Genomic DNA, 20,383 nt, shown 5'->3' with positions numbered 1-20,383 from the left:
GAGAGACGACCCAATCTAATGTTAGGGGCATAAACATTGACTAGGAACCAAGATCCAAATGTAGAAGAGAACAAGGAAACAAGAAAGTTGGCCGAGGAAGAGATCAGGCTGCCAAAAAACCACGAGGGGTCCCACATAGTAACCAAATGACCAGAGGCTCCAGTGGCATCACTAATAAGAAATTGAGAACCTGGCCAAATTTTACCAGCAATAATAGCAAAGGAAGTTTCATTCATTTTAACCTCCCGAAGAAGGACGTCTATTTTGTTTTCAAAAATACGATTCTTCAGGTCGTACTGCTTTTGAGGGTTGTTTAGAACCCTCATATTTCATGATAGAACCTTCATTTTTTAACTTTGATGGATGTTTCCAAGGTTCGTTGTCTACCATTGGCGACTTCCCTTGCTGCTTCCTTTTGCCAAGAGAGTCTTTGTGATGGTTGGCCCGTCTTTGGGTCAGTCCCAACATCAGTCTTCCCATTTCTTGTCTTGCACCTTTGTGTGATCCAACCCTCATCTTCAAGGTGTTGACAACCACTAGAGGAAGCTCCAAGGAAGGAGAGGCTCTTACCATGGGTGGGGGGTCCAGAGCACCTGTAAAGCTTGAAGGATGATTCTAGAGAAAAGTCTTGGGGGGGTCCCAACAGACCCAAGAGTAATCAAAGTTGAGGAACCATCCACAATCTCTCCATCCTCTAGAGGATTAAACACTTTCGAGGGGGTGGAGACCAATATCTCTGAAGAACAGAGTCCTTTATTTAATAAAGCAACTTCCTGAGGGGCCAACCTCCCATCTGAATCCGACAACCCGTCAGCCACCTTGGGAGGTGAGCATAGGAGTTTGTTGATACTCTTTGTAAAGGGCTAGTCCTCGTAGTTAGTCCCAGGGAATGCCATGGAAGCAGATTCTTTACTAGACCCCTCATTAACCGCATGACCTTTGAGCTTGAGGGGCTTAGGGTCCCGAGCTTTACACTCAAAGATAATATGACCCGCCTTGTGATATTTCTGACGGAAGAGGGTAGCATTTTCATAGACCAATGCCTGAGTCTAGCTTTCCAACTTAGACTTAAGCGTAATGAAGTTAGGAAGGTTCTTACTAAATGTTTCCTAAACGCAAAAGCGCACATAAACCAGTCTGGATTTTAGTTCTGGTGATCTCGTCTACACCCACAAAGTGTCTGAAGGTGTTACCAATCCATCTGAAGATAGAGTCATCCCAATATTCAAGTGGGAGTCTAGGAAGGCGAACCCAAACCAGAGCAAACTTATGAAGATCAACAGTCGGGTCAAAACCAACCTTCCACCTATAGAGGGAAAGGTTTCATTTACCATAGGTCCAGCAACGCAAGAGTACCATGACAACATCCTCTTCAGTAGCAAATTTGAAAAGGAAGAGAGCCCCAGACATAGCACTAACAGAGACACTCCCCTTTAGTTTCCATTTGTCCAAAACCCATTTCCTAGCCATCTCAACAATGGGACAAAGAGAAAAGAATTTCCCTACCAAAGTATTACTCATGTTGAGTAGAATGCGGTCCATTATTTTGTCAAGGAGCTCAATAGTCATGCCTTCCTCTGTTTGTATACAAACATGGATCAAGTTGGGGTCCACCTCCCCTGGAGAATTTCCAACTAGCGCATTTATCCAGCCTTTGACAATCGTGCTATCAATAGAGGTCCCTTTGTCCTTGCCCTCATCATGAGTGACAAATTCCTTGGAGTAAGGGATGGACTCCACAGTCCTGTCCAGAAACATCACGGTTTTAGGACTGTCAGTAGTCTCTTCCTTCAACTCAATTGAACCAGTAAGGGCCCCTTCAGGAGTGACATGCTTCGAAAGGCAGGAGGAACAGTGACAAAAATTGTTAGCACCGCAGAGTCCAGAGGGGGTTCAGATGGCGGGGGGAGATGCCCCCCACCCAAAGAAGCCACCATGAACAAAAAGAGTTTAAAATTCAAAAACCTTGCAAAGAAGGAGAGTTGTAGAGCTTAAATTATTGTTGATTCATTTACTTGTTGTGTCTTAGGTCATTTGACATTTTTTGCCTCATGTCTTAGTGTCAAGACACTTGACATGATCTTGTCTAATCCCATCTCTCACCTTTTCCTTAAAAGAAAGGCCTCATGTACATTCATATCCTATCAAGGGCATGTACTATCAGAGATCTATTATTGATCATTGCACATAATTGCATCTAAAATCAAGCTAACTATTCTCTTGCCATACTCTCTTATGACATGTTATTTTTGTTTAATAGGTGATCTTAGGTTGTGTGAGCTCGCTATCGACTCCTATATTCTTGAGCTATAAAAACTTGCTCATAATGTTGAATAAAGACTTGAAGAATTTCTAAATGCTCAATAAAGTGTTTCTTTCCCTTCTTTATTTTCTTATTGGATTGAGATGTATGATGCATTTAAAGAGCCTAAAAAAATTCTTTAGAGACACTATCTCCTACTTTAATCCAATGAATCCAAGTTTTAATTTGGGCAACCAGTAGTAGAGTAGGCATATACAACCTACTTTTGATGATTGATTTCAACTACTCAAAGATGATCTTTTGGGATTAAATATTAAGCTTCCAAGGCAACAACATATTGGTAGGAGTGATAGTGGAAATAAATAAGTTGACCCCCATAAATGAAGAAGAAATGACGTGGTTCCAAATTTCAAACATGTTGAATATGAGTTGACATGGCCTTCAATTTGACAATTTGCCACTCAATACAAAGTTGTCTTGTAAAGTGGTCTTAAAGGAAAACACCCAACAAAGACTCCATAGGAAAAGTATAACAATTGAAAAAAAGGATAATTGAGTAAACAACAATGTCACTACCAAGTTAATTGAGGACCTTATTAAATCCAACTTCGAGGTTGCTCCATGTGTAACACATCATATGATCATGATGTTAGCTAAGATTAGGACCGTAAAGTCCCAATTTGTTGTACATAAAGTACCATGCCTCTCTTTCACCAACTATTTAATGCATAAGGAGTGCCTCACATATATATCATAAGATATCTCAAATCATATTAAAATCACCACATAGAAATCAAGTGATAATAGTCATTGGATTTGTAATCTATCACCAAAGAATAGATATTTGAGCAACATCATTTGAGACACATACATTGATAATTCCAGATAAATGATCACTAATGCTGAAAAGAGTCCATAACACCCAATTGGTGGGGTCACACCATTGATCAACTAAGTGTTGATGCTACCTAGGTGAAAGAAAGGGGACCACACTACCATGACCCATTTCATGATTGCTACATAAGAAAAAAACTAAAGGTCAAATAACACAACATGCTACATAAAGAAAAATACCATTTTTTTTTGACCTCTTATAAAGAAGAATACCTAGACTTGGGAAGTGTTGCCACTTGTATTGTGAATGTAATACTATAGTGGGAAGTCTTTTAAATATCAAACATTCCTAGATTGACAATTCATGATTGAGTGTTCAGAGTCATCTAATTATCCAACTCATCTAGATCTACATAACTAGTTTAACTAGTTTAAAGAAACACTTCAATTGAATTAAGGTTGCCTATCTAAATGGAAGGTTAAATAAGGTGCCAATTCGCTAGTAAATATTCTCCTTCCATTTCCTTGATGGGCTACGAGACCGTACTACATAGCCAAAGAATGGGGAAGTATGTTGAACAATGTTGGTTTTTTTACAAATCAAACAAGTAATGGGAATTTTTTAGATTTTTATCTCACCAACATCTCATGAGAGGAATCAACACATCATGAATCAACACATTTCCTCACGTTTGAAGATTTTGAAACTATATTTTGAACATTCAAAGATTAACCCTAGAACCTAAGGATGGTTTGTCTTAAGAGCCATTATTACCATGATTATCCTCCTTGTGACTCATCGTTGTGGACCATCCCTCATCTTTTTTCACATGAGCCCGAGACTCAAAAAAATAATTGAATTATGAACTTTGAACATGGAAATATGAAACTGAAATCTTATACCAAGAAGATTAACATCTATAACAAGAATTAAACAAATTCAAATAAAGAAAACGTTGTCATGTGACCAATTTAAATATCAATATCTCCTTTTAAATTCTTAGAGAGATCTACTTTTAGACATAACATCATTTATATTGTATTAATTAAATTAACATAATTCAGCGTTAAGGAAAGTTTATTTTCCCTTACAGATAGGAAGAACCTTCCCATATCGCTGTATGAGTGGCTCCCAAGAATCTTTATTTTCTTGATTGGACTACTCTATCCAAAAATGTTATCTTGTAAGTCCTTTAAATGTTTTCCATTTATTTATTGTTTTAGCTGAAAGAACCGGACGATGCAAGGTATAGATTCTTCCACTGAGCTTCCCAGAGCTTAAATTGCATATAAACAGGCCCGTACGGCAGTCATTTGAACCTCTTCTTCAGGGCATTTTAATCCGCGTTTGTTGGGGTTATGTCTTGGTAGATATTTTGATGGGAGTGATGACATTCACAAGATCTAATGCATCTCATCCAGTAGCTGTTCCATCTCGTTTTTGGTGTTAAAATTAAGGATGCAGGTGATGTCACCAAAGCCAATACTGTTACTGTGTAATCGAGGGACTTCTCACATTTTAATGGGATCCAGACTCCATTCTTCTACTGGTGAGTATTCATTCATTCTTTCCAGCTTTAACTCGATTCATGGACACAATTAGACCAATATGTTGAAACTGTCGAGAAAACATAATTTTATTTCAAGACCACTATGAAATCATAAGCAACAGTACAATGCTTTCATTGTATATTATCGTGTGATCATCTACTTCATTTGCAAGCTTAGTGGGTTTTTAAATTCCTTTTTAGCAAGAAATTGAAATGATAAACAATAAGAATACTGCCATTCATTTGATTTAAATATTAATTTTGCTACTGTTTGTGTACCGTTGTTTAGTTTTTCTGGGAAAGCTTTACGTTTTTCTGAAAGCCACAAGAAGATATGTATAGACAGCTTCTGCCATGTGATAGGTAATTGGAATTGATTTTTGTGAAGAGAAAGAGTTTGTTTTATCTCCTTTTAAGGGACAGGGAAAGTTCGCAAGGATTCAGGAAAAAGGCGAAGTAGGTAGATGGCTGTGATATTTTGCATTAGTGTGATATGCAATATTAAGGAGACAAGTGTTTTGATTTACAAGTTGTTTTAGGAGATATAAGATGTTGATTTGCAGTTATATGGTGATTTTTGTGTGATAACAAGAAATATTTGTGTGTAAGGAGTGATAAGGTGTAAATTGTAAATCCATCAAACTGAGTATCTATTTTCGAGCATTATTAGTTGAGCTTGAATCATAGGATGTATTTTGATGTTTTGGATCACACTCCGTGATCCATCATCAGGATGAAGAGAGTCATTTGTTTCAGATCACACTCCGTGATCCATCATCAGGACGAAAAGAGTCATTTTTAAATGTCTCTCTTTATCCTGATGATGGATCATGGAGTGTGATCCGAAACGTTGATGCACACAATCGAATCCAGAAATGCTCTCTTGATTTTATCTTTACACATTAAAATTGACAACTCAATAAAATCTAATCAAATAGCAGAGTGCTGGAGGCTACTTCAGCCTATCTTAATGTATGTTTGTGTTCAACATATTTTTCTATTATAGGAGATAGATAGGTTACAAGATTAGACATTCAATACCTTAATGTATGTTTGTGTTCAACATATTTTTGCTATTATAGGAGATAAACAGGTTACAAGATTAGACATTCAATACCTTAGCACATAAGAAAGATGTTATGAAAAATGTACCTTCTAGCATTTCCACAACAGCAAGCAAGTGAAAAAGAGAAAAATATTGCATTCAAAATCAAGCAAACACACGTGTCATCTTCTCTTGTACCACACAAGAAGAATGTTGTGTCATGTTTTTTGAAAACTTGTATCTAAATCTAGCAAAATGTTTAGTTCTAGTATTTCTCAATCAAAACTCATTGTGAGCGCATGGGAGTCTTACAAAAACATGGGAAAATGTGGTCTCAGTCATAAATGTTTTTTTGGGTGTTATGTACCAGAGTATTCAAAACTCGTCAAATTTGTATTTGAAGGGCTTTTGAATACATGTAAAGATGATTTTTTCTTTTCTCAGTCAAATTGGTTAAACCAACATTGTGTTCATGTTGTGGCCGGTATGGTCATACATCAGTTTCTTGTTCTGACCTACACCCATTTCTTCATGTGGTCATCATACTCATGATTATTATTGTTTTCGAAAGAAAGTGAACTTGTGCTATTTGTTGCAAATCCTTTGTTTGAGCCAATGCTTGGGGAGACAACAGATGCTTCATTAGATAAAATAGTTATAACACGTTTGCAGGGGATTATGTTAGATGCTACAAATAACCGTTGAATGTTGTTGATGCTCCTATTTATGATGAAAGTGCTCTTCTTTAGAGTGTTATGGATTCTGTATGTGTTTGAGATTTCTTTGATGATTTAAATTTTTATGTTTTGTATTGATGATTCTGATGTAGTTGTCCTAGAGGACCATATGGTTCTAGCCATTTTGCAGTTGTTGCATTAGTGTGCTTCCCTTGCAGGGGGGACCCTTGTTGTTATTCTCCTTTCTTATCTACTGGGGGGTAATCTTGTGCAGATTTGAGTGGAGATTTCATAGTGATGATTGATGTGTACTTCAGATGTTTTGTAGATTTGTTGATTGTGTGGCATTGTTGCTCTATTTCAGATTTTGCCTAAGTTGTTTGTGATAACTTTGAACATTGTTTGGTCCTAAATATTGAAGCGTTGAGGATGGACCAGGATATCCCATTTGATTGAGGTTCCGAGATTTTAGATTGCAGAGTTTTGGACACTGCAGATAGTGATGAGTTATTTTTTGATGACAATGTAATGTTCCTTCTTGGATGTTCCTGTTTTTAGACCTGCAAACAATATTAATCACTAAAAACTGATATTAGAAGTATTAAGTACCAAGAAAGTATGATAATACCTAATCATTATATATATCCAAGCATCATTAGTATTCAATTCAATACATCATTAACATTCACATCATGGCATATTCCTCACAGCCAATCACATTTTGAATTCATTGGAAATATTTGCAATAGCAATATTAAGGTGGACCGTCCTCAATATTGCCGAAAGCATGTAAGGGGGGCCATGCTTACAACTCCCAATCCACCTTGGAGGGGGCCCATACTCCTTGATCAAGCTCAGAGCATTGAAGGTGGGTCATCCTTCCAACTCTTGGACAACTCTGATAAGAGTATGGGAGTGGGGCCATCCTCTCATCTTTCGTGGACTTAGAAGGGGGGTCCATCCTTCCTATTTGCAAGACACTCCCTTAAACTCAAAATTGATCACTCAAGGAATTTGCTATGTCATTGCTAACAAAATACCTCTTGATGGATTTGCTTTAAATAATATTGTTTTGCAATTCTTGAGCAACTTGCTAGAACTATGTATGAATATATATTGCTGGTTATATTTCAGACTCTGCTGATTCAATGAACAATCCACTTAATTGATCCTTATAAATGTTCTGAATTCCTGATCTGCTCATTGAATCTATGTTCCACCTTAATATTTTTTTTTTCCAATTCTCTCTTTATATCTCCTCATAGGAGGGGTCACACCTCTTCCTCGCTATCTCTTTGCAAAGAGTCACACTCCTCCATAATGGAGCACTGCCTTTTATTGTAGTTTTCATGCTATTTGATAATCGCTGCCTAAATATTAATCTCAGTCGGCCTCTAAATAATTCGCTGCCATTTAATTCAATGAAGCTTGGTCAGCCTCTTAACAATGAAATGTTAGTATATTTTATTTTATCTAGTTGGCCTCCTTTGATAAATCATTGATCGTGAATCATTTTTCTTTTATTTTATCCGAGTCAGCCTCTTAATGTCTTCTATTCAATTGCCTAGGACAACTGATAGAAGAGATTAGAAGAAAATGAACACATAAGTAAGTGAAGGCAAAGAAGCTGAGAATGACAACCATCTCACCAACATACAAAATGAGGGCTGCAAGAATGATGATGAGAAAATTTTCAAGTTTTCTGACGCCACATAGGATGTGGTTTGCCTTCAAGATGTAAAGTCCCCTTCCATATTTACCCTAGAATTTTCCCTAGAATCACAGTTGCAACAAGTTAGGCTTAGGGTTATACCTTTACCAAGTAAAATATTTTCCTTAAAACAATATCAGTTCAAAATTTAGATCTTGCAACCACAACCAAAGATATACACACACACAATATCTATATCACTCCCTACTTTCTAAACTTTCAAACACATTAGGGTTTGGAGGAAGAAGCATGATAGGTCCACCCGAAGCCATCCCGCACTAAGCCCAAGAGAAGACACTCACCATCTTGGCCCTAGTGGCAGGCAACATGGACATCCACTCGGGGTGGCCTACCTAGTGGGGTTCTTGTACCTACTTTCCCTATCCATGCCTCATCCCCTAAGGTCAATAGTCCATCATTGTAGAATTGGAGAGGAGATCGTGAAAGGGGGCTTCTTAATCATCCTATCTAAGCCCAAGAACATATCTTTTCCCTCTTGGCCCCAACGGCAAGCAACATTGACATCCACTCGGGATGGCCTACTTAGATGGCGATCTCATGCCTACCCCTCTTCCTTACACCTCCTCCCTTTCCTACAATATGGGGGTTTACAAACAGATAAACAATTTAACAGTCATATGCATCCAATCATACATATATATGGATAAGAGATAAATGTTGACAGATAATGTATAGGCAAAATATATACCACGAGCAATTATTAAGACTATTAGACGTGGTTATAACAGATCTGAAATGGATGGAAGTCTGCTGCTTTTGTGTTTGATCTGGATGCTATCCTCTTGACCAATTGTGGTAATTGTTTCTATTCCTTGATTGAATGAATGCTGATTTGATAGAATGATTTGTTGTTTCATTGTTTGCTTGATTTGAATGATTGGAGTGATGATTGATAAGTGATCCTTGAATGATTGGAATGATCTCTTTTATACTTCATTGGTGAAAGGGTCACCAACTTTCATAAGGCTTTAGTCACCACCCTTCATTAGAATTAAGTCACTACCCTTCATTGCTACCTTTGAGAATAATAAATTATTTCCCTAGTTGATCTCCCTTGGATCTCCTCCTCAAATGAAACCTTCTCCCCTTTATATCTTCTAATGTGCGAGAGAGTCGCACCTCTTCATCATGTCTGCCCTTTTGCAATGGTCACAACTTTTCACAAGCACCACCCCTCGAAAGAGACAACCCTTCATCATTTCTGTCCTTTGAGAGAGAGACAATTCCTATGCTCCATTCTTTTTTTCCTTCCTCCCTTCCATATCCTTTTATACTTTCATATTCTATTGATGAGACACATATCTTGGGAAAGAGATCCATTTAAAGGGTCATGTCTCCTTATTGCTCTCTTATTATTCAAATCAGATCTGCACTTCTCAATATAGATTAAATTGCTTCTTCAAATGAAGTTCTCTTCTCCCTTTTATACCTCATTTTTGAGGGAGTCACAACTTTTTATTTCATGCCTTCTGACCATTCATTAAACTTAACTAAATTTTAATCATTTTAATTTTATTTTTATTCTTTTATATTTTAATTTAATATTAAATCTTATTTAAAAATGGGGACATTATAGTCTTCCCTGCCGAAAATTGCTTGTCCTTGAATAATGATCATGGAGTGTTCAAGATGATTCCCAATATGAAATGGCTTTGGATACACACATGGAATAAACTTGCTGAAAACACATCAAACATGATGCAAAGCATACTCAAGACTTAAGGCATACATTATGAAGGCACACACACACATGAAGTAATCATGCTAAAAACATGACAGACATGGAGCATACACATAAGATATGAAGCACAGACATAAATACATGTAAGGCATGAAGCATCCATGCAAGACACGCAAGGCATGAAGTAATGCACGTCAGACATGTAAGGCAGGAGACAATGGAGGACACGAAGCATAAGGTACAAGTGATACATGAGAAAGGTATTGATGAAGCAAAACACAAATACACTTATGATACGAGTGTGAAGCGTACACATGAATACATAAGGCATGAGTTATCAAGACACAAAGCATACATGAAAAGGGTACATAAAACACATATGGAGTGAACAGGCGGAAAACATTAGGTATGAACCCAACACGTCAAGTATGAAGCGTACACATGAATATGTATAAGACGAGTTATACACATGAATACACATGGAGTATACATACGAATGCACATAAGGCAAGAAGAACCCACATAAAGCATGAATTATACACATAAGGCATGATTCATAAACAAATACACATAAGGTGTAAAGCATGAAATATATATATGAACGCACATAAGGCAAGTGTCCACGTAAAGCATGGAGTATACACATAAGGCATGATTCATACACATGAATAAATGTTAAAGCATGAAATGTACACATGAATACACATAAGGCATGAAGCACATACGTAAAGTATGAAGTATACACATGTAAGGCATGCATTATACACATGAATACATGTAAAGAATGACATATACACATGTAAGGCATGAATTATACATTTGAAAGGTACTTATAGAGTAAACATGCTGAAGACACATCAGTCGTGAAACAAACACATATATGCACATAAGACACAAGGCCTACATATATAGCACACATGTTGAAAACATATCAGACATGAAACAAACACAAGGCATTCATGAGAAAAGCATGCATATAAAATACACATGGAGCAAGCATGCTCAACACACATATAAAAATGCAATGTTGGCCTATTTGAAACCCAAGTGAATGTCTATCAAAGTAGGTTTGTTCTGCAGGCTGGTAGGATTAAAGCTCTGATACCAATTGTAATGTCCCCTTCCAAATATAACCTAGAATTTGCCTAGAATCACAATTGCAATGAGTTATATCTTTACCAAGTAAAATAGCTTCCTTAAAACAATATGAGTTGAGAATTTAGATCCTGCAACCACAACCAAAGATACATATACATATATATATACTTTCAACCATAAGGGATAGATAGTAACATGTAATAATCTTTATATATATATATATAACTCCCTACTATTCAAACACATTAGGGTTTGGAGTAAGAAGCATGATAGGTCCACCCGAAGCCATCTTGCACTAGGCCCAAGAGCAGATACTCGCCCTCTTGGCCCTAGTGGCAAGCAACATGGACATTCACTCGGGGTGGCCTACCTAGTGGGGTGCTTGTACCTGCTTTTGCTATCCATGCCTTATCCCCTAAGGTCAATAATCCATCATTGTAGAATTGCAGAGGAGATTGTAATAGGGGGCTTCTTAATTGTCCTATCTAAGCCCAAGAGGTGGATCTTTGCTCTCTTGGCCCCAGTGGCAGGCAACAGGGACGTCCACTTGGGGTGGCCTACTTAGATGGTAATCTCATGCCTATCCCTTTTCATTACACCTCCTCCCTTTCCTACAATATGGGGGTTTACAAACAGATTAACAGTCATATGTATCCAATCTTACATATATATAGAAAAGAGATAAATGTTGACAGATAATGTATAGGCAAAATATATACCACAAGGGCAATTATTAAAATTATTAGATGTGGTTATAACAGATCTGAAATGGATGGAAGTCTGCTGCTTTTGCGTCTGATCTGGATGCTATCCTCTTGACCGATTGTGGTAATTGTTTCTATTCCTTGGTTGAATGAATTCTGATTTGATAGAATGATTTGTAGTTTCATTGTTTGTTTGATTTGAATGATTGGAGTGATGATTGATATGTGATCCTTGAATGATTGGAATAATCTCTTTTATACTTCATGGCTGGAAGGGTCACCACCTTTCGTAAGGCTTGGGTTACCATCCTTCATTAGAATTGAGTCACCACTCTTCATTGCTACCTTTGAGAATGATAAATTATTTCCCAAGTTGATCTCCCTTGGATCTCCTCCTCAAATGAAACCTTCTCCCCTTTATATCTTCCAATGTGGGAGAGAGTCACACCTCTTCATCATGTATGCCCTTTTGCAATGATCACATTTTTCACAATTACCATCCCTTGAAAGAGTCACAACCCTCCATCATTTCTGCCCTTTGAGAGAGAGACAACCTTTCATAATTACACCCCCTCCCCCTTTGAAAGAGAGTCATAACCCTTCATCATTTCTACCCTTTGAGAGAGTCACAACCTTTCATAATTATCCTCCTTTGAAAGAGTCACAACCCTTCATTTCCTTCCCATTCCTTCTTCTATTTATCCTTCCTTAATTCCTACGCAGTAGAATGGACCTGTAATGCTGAAGAAAGATCTTGCAATTGCCCATAGAATGGCAAACGGCACTTCCTCCTCAACAGGCCTGTGAAGATACACATCACTCACAACTTCGTATAATATGTTATCAGCTTATACTTATGTAATATGAGCTTTATATCTTTGGTCAATGGTGTCATTTCTCTATACCAGAATGATAATCTGGTAAACTTCTCTACTCTTCTATGGATGATTTGTAAACATCCCAGCTTTGATCCAAGTGATCTGAATTCGGATATTTTTTTTCTTTACTTACATATAAGAAAGTTGAACCTGTTCTATCATAGCAATTTTGTTATTATCCTTTAAAAGAAAGAATAAATGTTTGTTTTCCAAATAGAGCAACACATTGAACTAGGTGAAAATTTTCAAAGATATGGCCATGAATGAGACATATGATTTACATATATCTATTTTGAGAGCTTTGGTCAGTTTGAACAAGTTCTTTTTGTGATAACACTAAGGGTTACCAAATTAAGGAGTATTCTACTAGCTTTTGACACAATGATATTAATGTGTGTTTTCTGAATCTAGTTACAAAGTTCTTCATTATTAGGAAATAGTCTACCATAAGCGTATTAGAGATGCCATGTTTGGATTTTATCACAGCATACCTCTTTTTGGCCATATTAAATTAAATAATAATGATGCAAAGCTTTCATACAAGGTTTCTACTAATTTAATGGTTTTAGGATGGAGACCTTTGGCATCTATCGTCATTGTGATGCTATGAAGTGCCAAAGATAAAGGAATTCCACCTGCATTTGCCTTTCTAGGCGAGTTTATTGGTTGATCTCCATCAACATGGAAGCATCAAAGGGTTGCTTGCAAATATAGTTAACTAGGTCATTTCGCTTGTGCATTGAATTTATGATAAACATAAGTTATAGGAGTTTTTGGTCAAGTTTTCAAGAAGAGGGAAGAATATGACTTCTAGGTCACATCACCTGAATCTTTGATGGTGGAAGGTACACAACAAGGCCATTGTCATCTTCAAAGCAACAAAGGGTTAACTTGGTGACAAAAAAATTGGAGGAGAGGATAGTTGTGAAGGTAATCTACAGGTTGTTCCTTAGAGTCAGACAAATGACAACCAGGTAAAGAGGGAGGCATTATGCAAGGAACATGGTCGTGTTCTCCCGTTAGTTCCCACTCTCCTTAATCCCCCTCCCAGCCCTTGACTGAACCCATGTAACAGATGCCAAGGGACTTTAAGGAAAGGGCTGAAGCTTCAACTTCTAATGGTTAAGATTCTAGTCACGCACTATGTTGACAAGTGGCATCTCATGAAATGATTCTGGAAAATGAGTGTGTTTGTTATGTAATGCTTTGAGGTGTTGCACGATGTTTTCAACTGTGCACTGATAAGTGAGGAATGCAGCTGTAGTGTGAAACCTATATAGAGTTCTTGGCAACATTGTTTGGCATTATCTTTGGTGTCGCACGGATAGTTGCATGATGCAAAATGTTGTGTAGGAATTGGTTGGTTTAGGAATTGCAAGGCATGGTTCCAAGAGTTATTTAAAAGTTGCAAAATAAGAAAAATACAACCAAGAATGAAGAAATGATTCTAACCAACTTGACCTAGAAAAATGCAAGGGTGGATCTAAACCAGGTCGAATAGGGTGAGGGCTGAATGAAGTCAGTTGGGACCTATAGATCCTGAGAATTTTAGTTACCAAAAGGGTCACAAAATGACAGCCCAAAATGAATAGAAACTAAATATCGATGGCTAGCCTTCCAAGATCTCTAGACTATATTTGAAGCAGGAGATGGTCAATGAATTGTGAAGCTAAGTAATGGTAAATACACTGGTGAAAGCTTTGCCTCTGGTTATGTTCACAAGACAAATCTGTGCAAAGTCATTTTGCACAAATGTTTCTAGAATACAAGCTAATAGTTAAACCCTACCAGACACTTATATTTGAATCAAAATAAAAGAAGAAAGAAAGCAGTGAATCAAATTTGTCTAAACTGTATGTGTATCTAAGAAAACAACCAAGCGATCAAATATTCATGCATTTTAATTAATAACAGTTGTAAGTTTTAAACAATTAAATAAAAAATGGCTTAAGACTTCAAAGCAAGCATTAACTGAAAGCCAATGATGTCTGAACTGTTGTTTTCCGTTGCTGGCTTGAGATAATTCAAAATTTAGACATATAAATTTAGAGAGAGGCAATTCCATATTGTATTTATTCCATGTAATAACAAAATATATGATCCCCAGAATCCCAAGAATTCGACCACGTTGATGTTTGGCAAGCCATCTAATAAGCTGATCCGTGGTAGGTTGCATCTACTATTGCGAAAGTCTACATAGACAGAAATTGTGATGCAATGACTTTTGACATGCATAATGTAAAGCTAAGATTTCATTTTGTAAGGACACTTAAAAATATTGTGCTCTAATGCTGTCAGTTTGTATTTGTGTTCCAATTGTTGTTTTCGTCATCTATTTTTTTGTGTTCTGCTGCCCCACTGTTTTCTTGTCTCATTGATTCATGTGAGCAGTCTGTTTTATTCATCTATCTTCTGTGGTTCAGGTTTGGTTTTGTATTCCTTGCTATGTATCTCGACTTTGGTCCTCACTCTAGTTCAAGGCTTCTAGCCATTTGAATTCCATCTGGTCATTTGTGTCTGCTCTGGAGGCTATTAATCATTTGTCCGAATTTTGTCATCCTCATCTAAATCACAGAGGTTAGAATTGTTGGATATTTTGTCATTGATGTCAAAGGATGATGATCAAGGTTGTCTAGCAATTATTTGGTTGAGCTGCTTGGCTGTCTGGTTGAGCTACTTGGTTGTCTGGTTGAGCTTCTTGGCTGAGTGTTTGAAATATTTGGTTGTTAGCTTGAGCTGGCTGCTTGTCTATTTCTAGTGACACATCATCTGTGGAATTTTCAATTGCGATAGTGGCAGAGCTGACATTATTATTGTGCATAAGGGTGCGATATTAATGTTTGACAAATGTTGATTTTGGAATCTAACCTTTCACAGTCAGAAAACATTGAAAACTGAAGTTGTGTGTTAATGAATACGATATCATTATGGGAATCGAACTTTATGTCGACTGCTAAGCTTTTACTAAAGGTATGCGGTTTTCAAGTTTTAAATAAAAACACTCTGCTACCTATAGTCGAGTGGAGCTGAGAACGGTCTACCATTTAAAACCGTATGTGTTAATAATGTAAGAACAGTGCTCAATATAGACAAGGTGCGAAGCATATAGACAGGTTGTGTGTAGCTGATCGTGTGCATTGAAATTAGTGGAATGTGAACATAGTGGAGCTAAGTGATGACATTTTGATTTTGACTGACATTTGATATTGTATTGACTTTTTTAGGACTTAGTTGGGTGCGAATATAATATATATGTGCATTGGAATCGGTGATAAGGAGGAGACGGATAGAGTGCTAACTGCTAAGAATCTCAGTTGTGTTCTATGGTTTGTTTTTAAAAAAGGGTAGAGTAAAGTACACACTGTGCAGGGTGATTCATGAAGCAAAATATGTATGTGAGCTGATATGATCAAGATTTGTGAACCCAACAGAAATCTGATGTTCTTCATCTGCCTGAGCTGATATGAGCTGTAATGATGTAAAGTTCTTTCCAAAATTTCTGTGCATTTGCATAAGTGGAAATTTGGAGTTGGTGCTTCAGTTGATTGAAGTCGGTCCTTGGAGGGTTGGTGCTCTCTGTGAGATGGTGCTCACTTATGTAATTTGGGTTGGTGCCCATTTGGCTAATGAAAGCTATTTATCTGCCGTGGTTTTTACCCGAACCGGTTTTCCACGTGAAACTTTGTGTTCTTGTGTTTGTCTTCTCTATGTAGTTTATTCTATATGGTTTCATATTTTAAAAGTTTAAAATACTGATTCAGCCCCCCCACTCTCAGTATTTTCTTTGTGCATTTCAAGAATCTGATAATTATATAAAATAATCGAATCTTAATGTGGGTGTATAACATGTGTTGTCAGTGTGCAAATCCTTCCAGAAGGGCAGTGTAACCAAATGATAAAAACTCAAAACATAACATTGCATATGATAAAATGACAAATTTTATGTGCAATATGTCTAGTTTCTTTTGTCACAGTCTATATTTAACAAACACTTTTCAAGATGATGATGTGCTTGTATGTTATTTCTGTTGCAAAACCCTTTTCAGAGGCTACTTTAAGTCATCTTTGTTCAAGTAATCTGAGTTAAAACTTTCATCATCTCAGTCGTCGTAGTTGCAAATAAACTATTGATTTAAGTCTTCATCTGTGGCAATGATATTCAGTGAAAATTAGAGAAGGTTTCTGCTTTGAAATGGCTAGAATATCAATTTCTGCTTTTGCTGGTGATCCAACCAATATCGAACCTGCTTCTTCAGCAGAAAATGACAACATATCATACAGCTCCAAGGCCATCGAACCGCATACAAAGGTTATTTCTGTCCTCTTTTTCCTTTTTGGGAGTAATAAGGTTTGCAGCAAACACCTGCAGTAAAACTATATACCTTCTTTTCAGTTATTAATGTTGCTAAGTGCCACTGAATTAATTAGGGCTCCATCTAATTAATTTTATTAAAAAGGAACAGCTTATTACTGAAAAAGAGAAATTGTCATTAGCTCAGATATCTCATTACAATTGACAATTGAAAAGATATTTTTCCTTGTTTCAGGCAAGTGAGGATGAAAGCACAACCACAGTAAAACTTAACTGTGAAGAGACAGAATCGACAGCTGCATCAGCAGATGCAGTGGGTTCTGCAGAGGAGGCCCAGAAAGCTGCGAAAAATTCAACTGATTTGGTAGGTGAATGTAAAAATTTTGAGGACAGCCAATCTGAGGAAAACCTGGTAATATGTGAGCAATCTAGATTGACTGAAAAGGAAAAACCTGAAGTCGTGAAAGCTTTGGATCAGTTTCAATCTCAAGCTATTGAAGAAGAGAGTAGCTCGAATGTTGCTTGTCCCCGTGATTTTCCTCCTGTATCTGTCAGCAAACATGTGGCTAAGGCAACCATACATTCACAAAAGAGATCAGAAAGAAGGGCTAGAAGAATGAAGGCAGGAGTAAAGATTATCAAATTGGCTGCTGATGTTCCATCTCATAAACGATATTGGACTTTTCGCTTGTTGAATTTCTTAGATGCAGAACATGTTTTGAGGGATTCGATCAATTCAGAATCCTTAACTGCCACAGAAGAAATTGAGTTGTCAAAAGGGATACAGGCACAGAACTACTTTGCTTTGCTGACAGTAGTTGGTTTTTAACATTTTTTTTTAATTTTTTTTTACCTTGTAATCATGCACTTAAGACATGAAAGCTTTTTTAGCATGCAGGACCTGTTAAAGTTGCACAGGATCCGGTTACGTTTGGTAGGTAAAACTGGACATCAGCCAACTTTAGATAGATGGGCACAAGCTGTAGGCACTGATAAGAAGACTCTGAAGAGACGCCTTCTTGTGGGCGAGTATTGCAAAGAAAAATTATACAGGAGCAACCTGGGTTTAGTTGGATATGTTGCAAAAAAATATATGGGCTTAGGAATTGGCTATAATTATAAAGATCTATTTCAGGTTGGCCTCAATCAGTGATGATGGTATACTCATCTTTTTTATTTGATTTCAACCTATTTGTATTTTCATACAATCATTTTGGGTGTCTCATGCACTGACTGAGAACCTTGGACATGCTTTGCAATTGCAGATAGGATGCTTTGGTCTTATTAAAGGTATTGAGAGATTTGATTACAGAAAGGGATCTCGTTTTGCAACATATGCTCATTGGTGGATTAGACAGCGTATAAGTAGAGCACTTTACAACTATTCGGATATAGTTTCATATAATGTATAGTTGTTTTCCCCAACTTGTGAAGCTTTTTCTATAGTTTTCTAATTATTAGCTATTACCACCACAGTTTGTATCCTGAAGCTTGTGGGAAAATAGTTTCATAAATTTAATGCAAGCCTCTTGAGATGGAATTATATTGGCAATCTTATGATTAATTTGAGACTGCAGGAAAAATTCTTTTGGGATATGAATCGTGTAAAACAAACAAAAAGATGGCTCAAGCAATTACATGCAAGGCGTCCTAGATTTCGAGAGCTTGCTAGAATAACAGGCCTCTCTGTTAAAACTTTGATGCTTATCAGAATGTATACTAGAAAACGCAGGAAGTTTGCCGTATGGTCTCTATCATGCTGTATTTTTGAGTCCCATTTGTCTACTTGGTCATTCATGGGCATAATTATATTTCCTTCTTTCTTATTTCTCATAAAGTATTTAATTATTTCTGCAGGATGAGTATGCAGATCCAAATGCTGCGAGTCCCGAGAATATTTTTGAAAAGCAGGAGCTGGGAAGAGAGATTGTTAAATCCCTTAACTTTGTCACCAAAAAAGAGAGAGAAATATTGAGACTACGTTATGGGTTTGATGATGGTAGACCAAAATCTCTAGGCGAGATTGGGTACATATGTAACTACTCCAAAGAAAGGATCAGGCAGATAGAAAAAGATGCTTTGAGAAAAATAAGAGAGAGCAGAAGCCACAATTTAAGGCATTATTTGTATTCCTGAAACCTCTTTGTCATCTCAAACAAATGGCAATTTCGACATTATTTGTATTCCTGAAACCTCTTTTTCATCTCAAACAAATGTCAATTGTGACATTATTTTCTCTGTTAGCATTTAACTACATTGCAAAAGTGTTCAGATGCTTTGCTTCCTCATCTGAGTTGGATTCTAAATCGTTGTAATAGGATTGATTAGACAGCTTCAATTTTCCTACAGGGATGATGAAAATACCTTAAAAGTGCATCAATTGGAAACTATTGAAAGAGATGAAGAAGAGTAGAAGTTTCTCTGAGTTTGTAGAGCAAAACTTAATTATGAAGGGATCTTAAAAGTTCTAAAATTCAAGATTAGTGAATTAGTCATAACTTAAATTATAAACCTGAAATGGTGAAGAAAGTCAAATTGATATGTGGGCTGAATTGTGATACGTGGACCAGCGTCCATACAACTAATGAATTTTATCTCGTTGCCTGCTACTATGGGATTATTCACTTGTTCAGTTGCAGCCATCATCCTGTTTGCCTAAAGGTAAAGGATATAAGTTGATAGTATCGTTTTTGAAATAGTATAATTAGTGCTTGCACCTAAATGAGGTGCACTGATTATGTCGATAGTAATTTATCTAATTTATATATCTTTATAATTTTAATATGGAATTTTCTTTCCATTAATTAATATTATTAAACAAAAATTTAAAAATATAATAACTAATATTAGAAAAAATACAAATATGATGAAAACTGTATAATTTTAAACTATTCTCGTTCTTTATTGGGTCATGAACATTATTGTTATGTGTCAATTTGTGTTGAATCATATTGGAAATCAATCTGCTGGGTTCAAAATAAAATGCATTTAAACCTCTGTTTGTACAACTTTCTAAGTTTGGATCAAGTAGAACAACACATTTACACATTTTTCTTTTTTAACGTTTGATGGATTCAACCCAATAATCTTTATTCAAATCACAATCCAACTCTACTGTCATTCTTTACTTATCACTATGAACTTTTTGTAAAAACTTTGACTAAAGTATAAAGCCAATCACTATTTTATTTCAGATATTATCAACTCAACAAATTCAGCGTATATTAAATATTAGACACTAATTAATATTAAGTCACTAAAATCAAAACTAAACTGCATGCTAATGCAAAAGATCATTGCCATAAATATGTTTGATTTAGATTTTCAAATTTATTTGTCTCAATTTTTAATCAATAATCCAATTCAAATTTCAATTTAGAAACTTTTTCATGATGGTATCAAAATTGAAAAGTTTTAAAAGATATTTAATTTTAATATTTATTATGCTATTTCAATTGATTTATATATTTCCAACTCTTACTTTATCTAAGATTTGAATTAAAATCAATTTGTGAGTCCTAACTATTTTTGTAGAGGGTGCTAATTTCCTTTACAATGATTTATCAATAAGTAAAAGGAGGAATGCTTGACATGCTATGAAAACCTACC

The 20,383-nt window shown here is 36.3% G+C and overlaps 1 protein-coding gene across 1 annotated transcript; it reads left to right on the top strand.

The window, feature by feature from the left end:
* The first annotated feature begins 4,224 nt into the window (after positions 1-4,224).
* Positions 4,225-19,010, top strand: LOC131048044 (uncharacterized). Its single transcript, XM_057981886.2, has 7 exons — positions 4,225-4,647; positions 16,626-16,771; positions 17,010-17,561; positions 17,673-17,909; positions 18,040-18,180; positions 18,352-18,516; positions 18,632-19,010. Exons 1-7 carry the CDS (start codon positions 4,557-4,559, stop codon positions 18,908-18,910), a joined length of 1,611 nt encoding a protein of 536 aa, XP_057837869.1. The 5' UTR covers positions 4,225-4,556; the 3' UTR covers positions 18,911-19,010.
* Positions 19,011-20,383: the final 1,373 nt, after the last annotated feature.

This window comes from Cryptomeria japonica, chromosome 6 (assembly GCF_030272615.1).
Source record: "Cryptomeria japonica chromosome 6, Sugi_1.0, whole genome shotgun sequence".
NCBI lineage: Eukaryota > Viridiplantae > Streptophyta > Pinopsida > Cupressales > Cupressaceae > Cryptomeria > Cryptomeria japonica.
The sequence above is the reverse complement of the archived record's forward strand: the minus strand, read 5'-3'. Positions and strand labels throughout refer to the sequence as shown.

Coding starts and splice junctions, on each gene's coding strand:
- LOC131048044 (XM_057981886.2), top strand. CDS start 4,557: ATGCAGGTGATGTCACCAAAGCCAATACTGTTACTGTGTAATCGAGGG. Junction 17,562..17,672: donor AGTTGTCAAAAGGGATACAG/GCACAGAACTAC, acceptor TTTAGCATGCAG/GACCTGTTAAAGTTGCACAG. Junction 17,910..18,039: donor ATTATAAAGATCTATTTCAG/GTTGGCCTCAAT, acceptor TTGCAATTGCAG/ATAGGATGCTTTGGTCTTAT.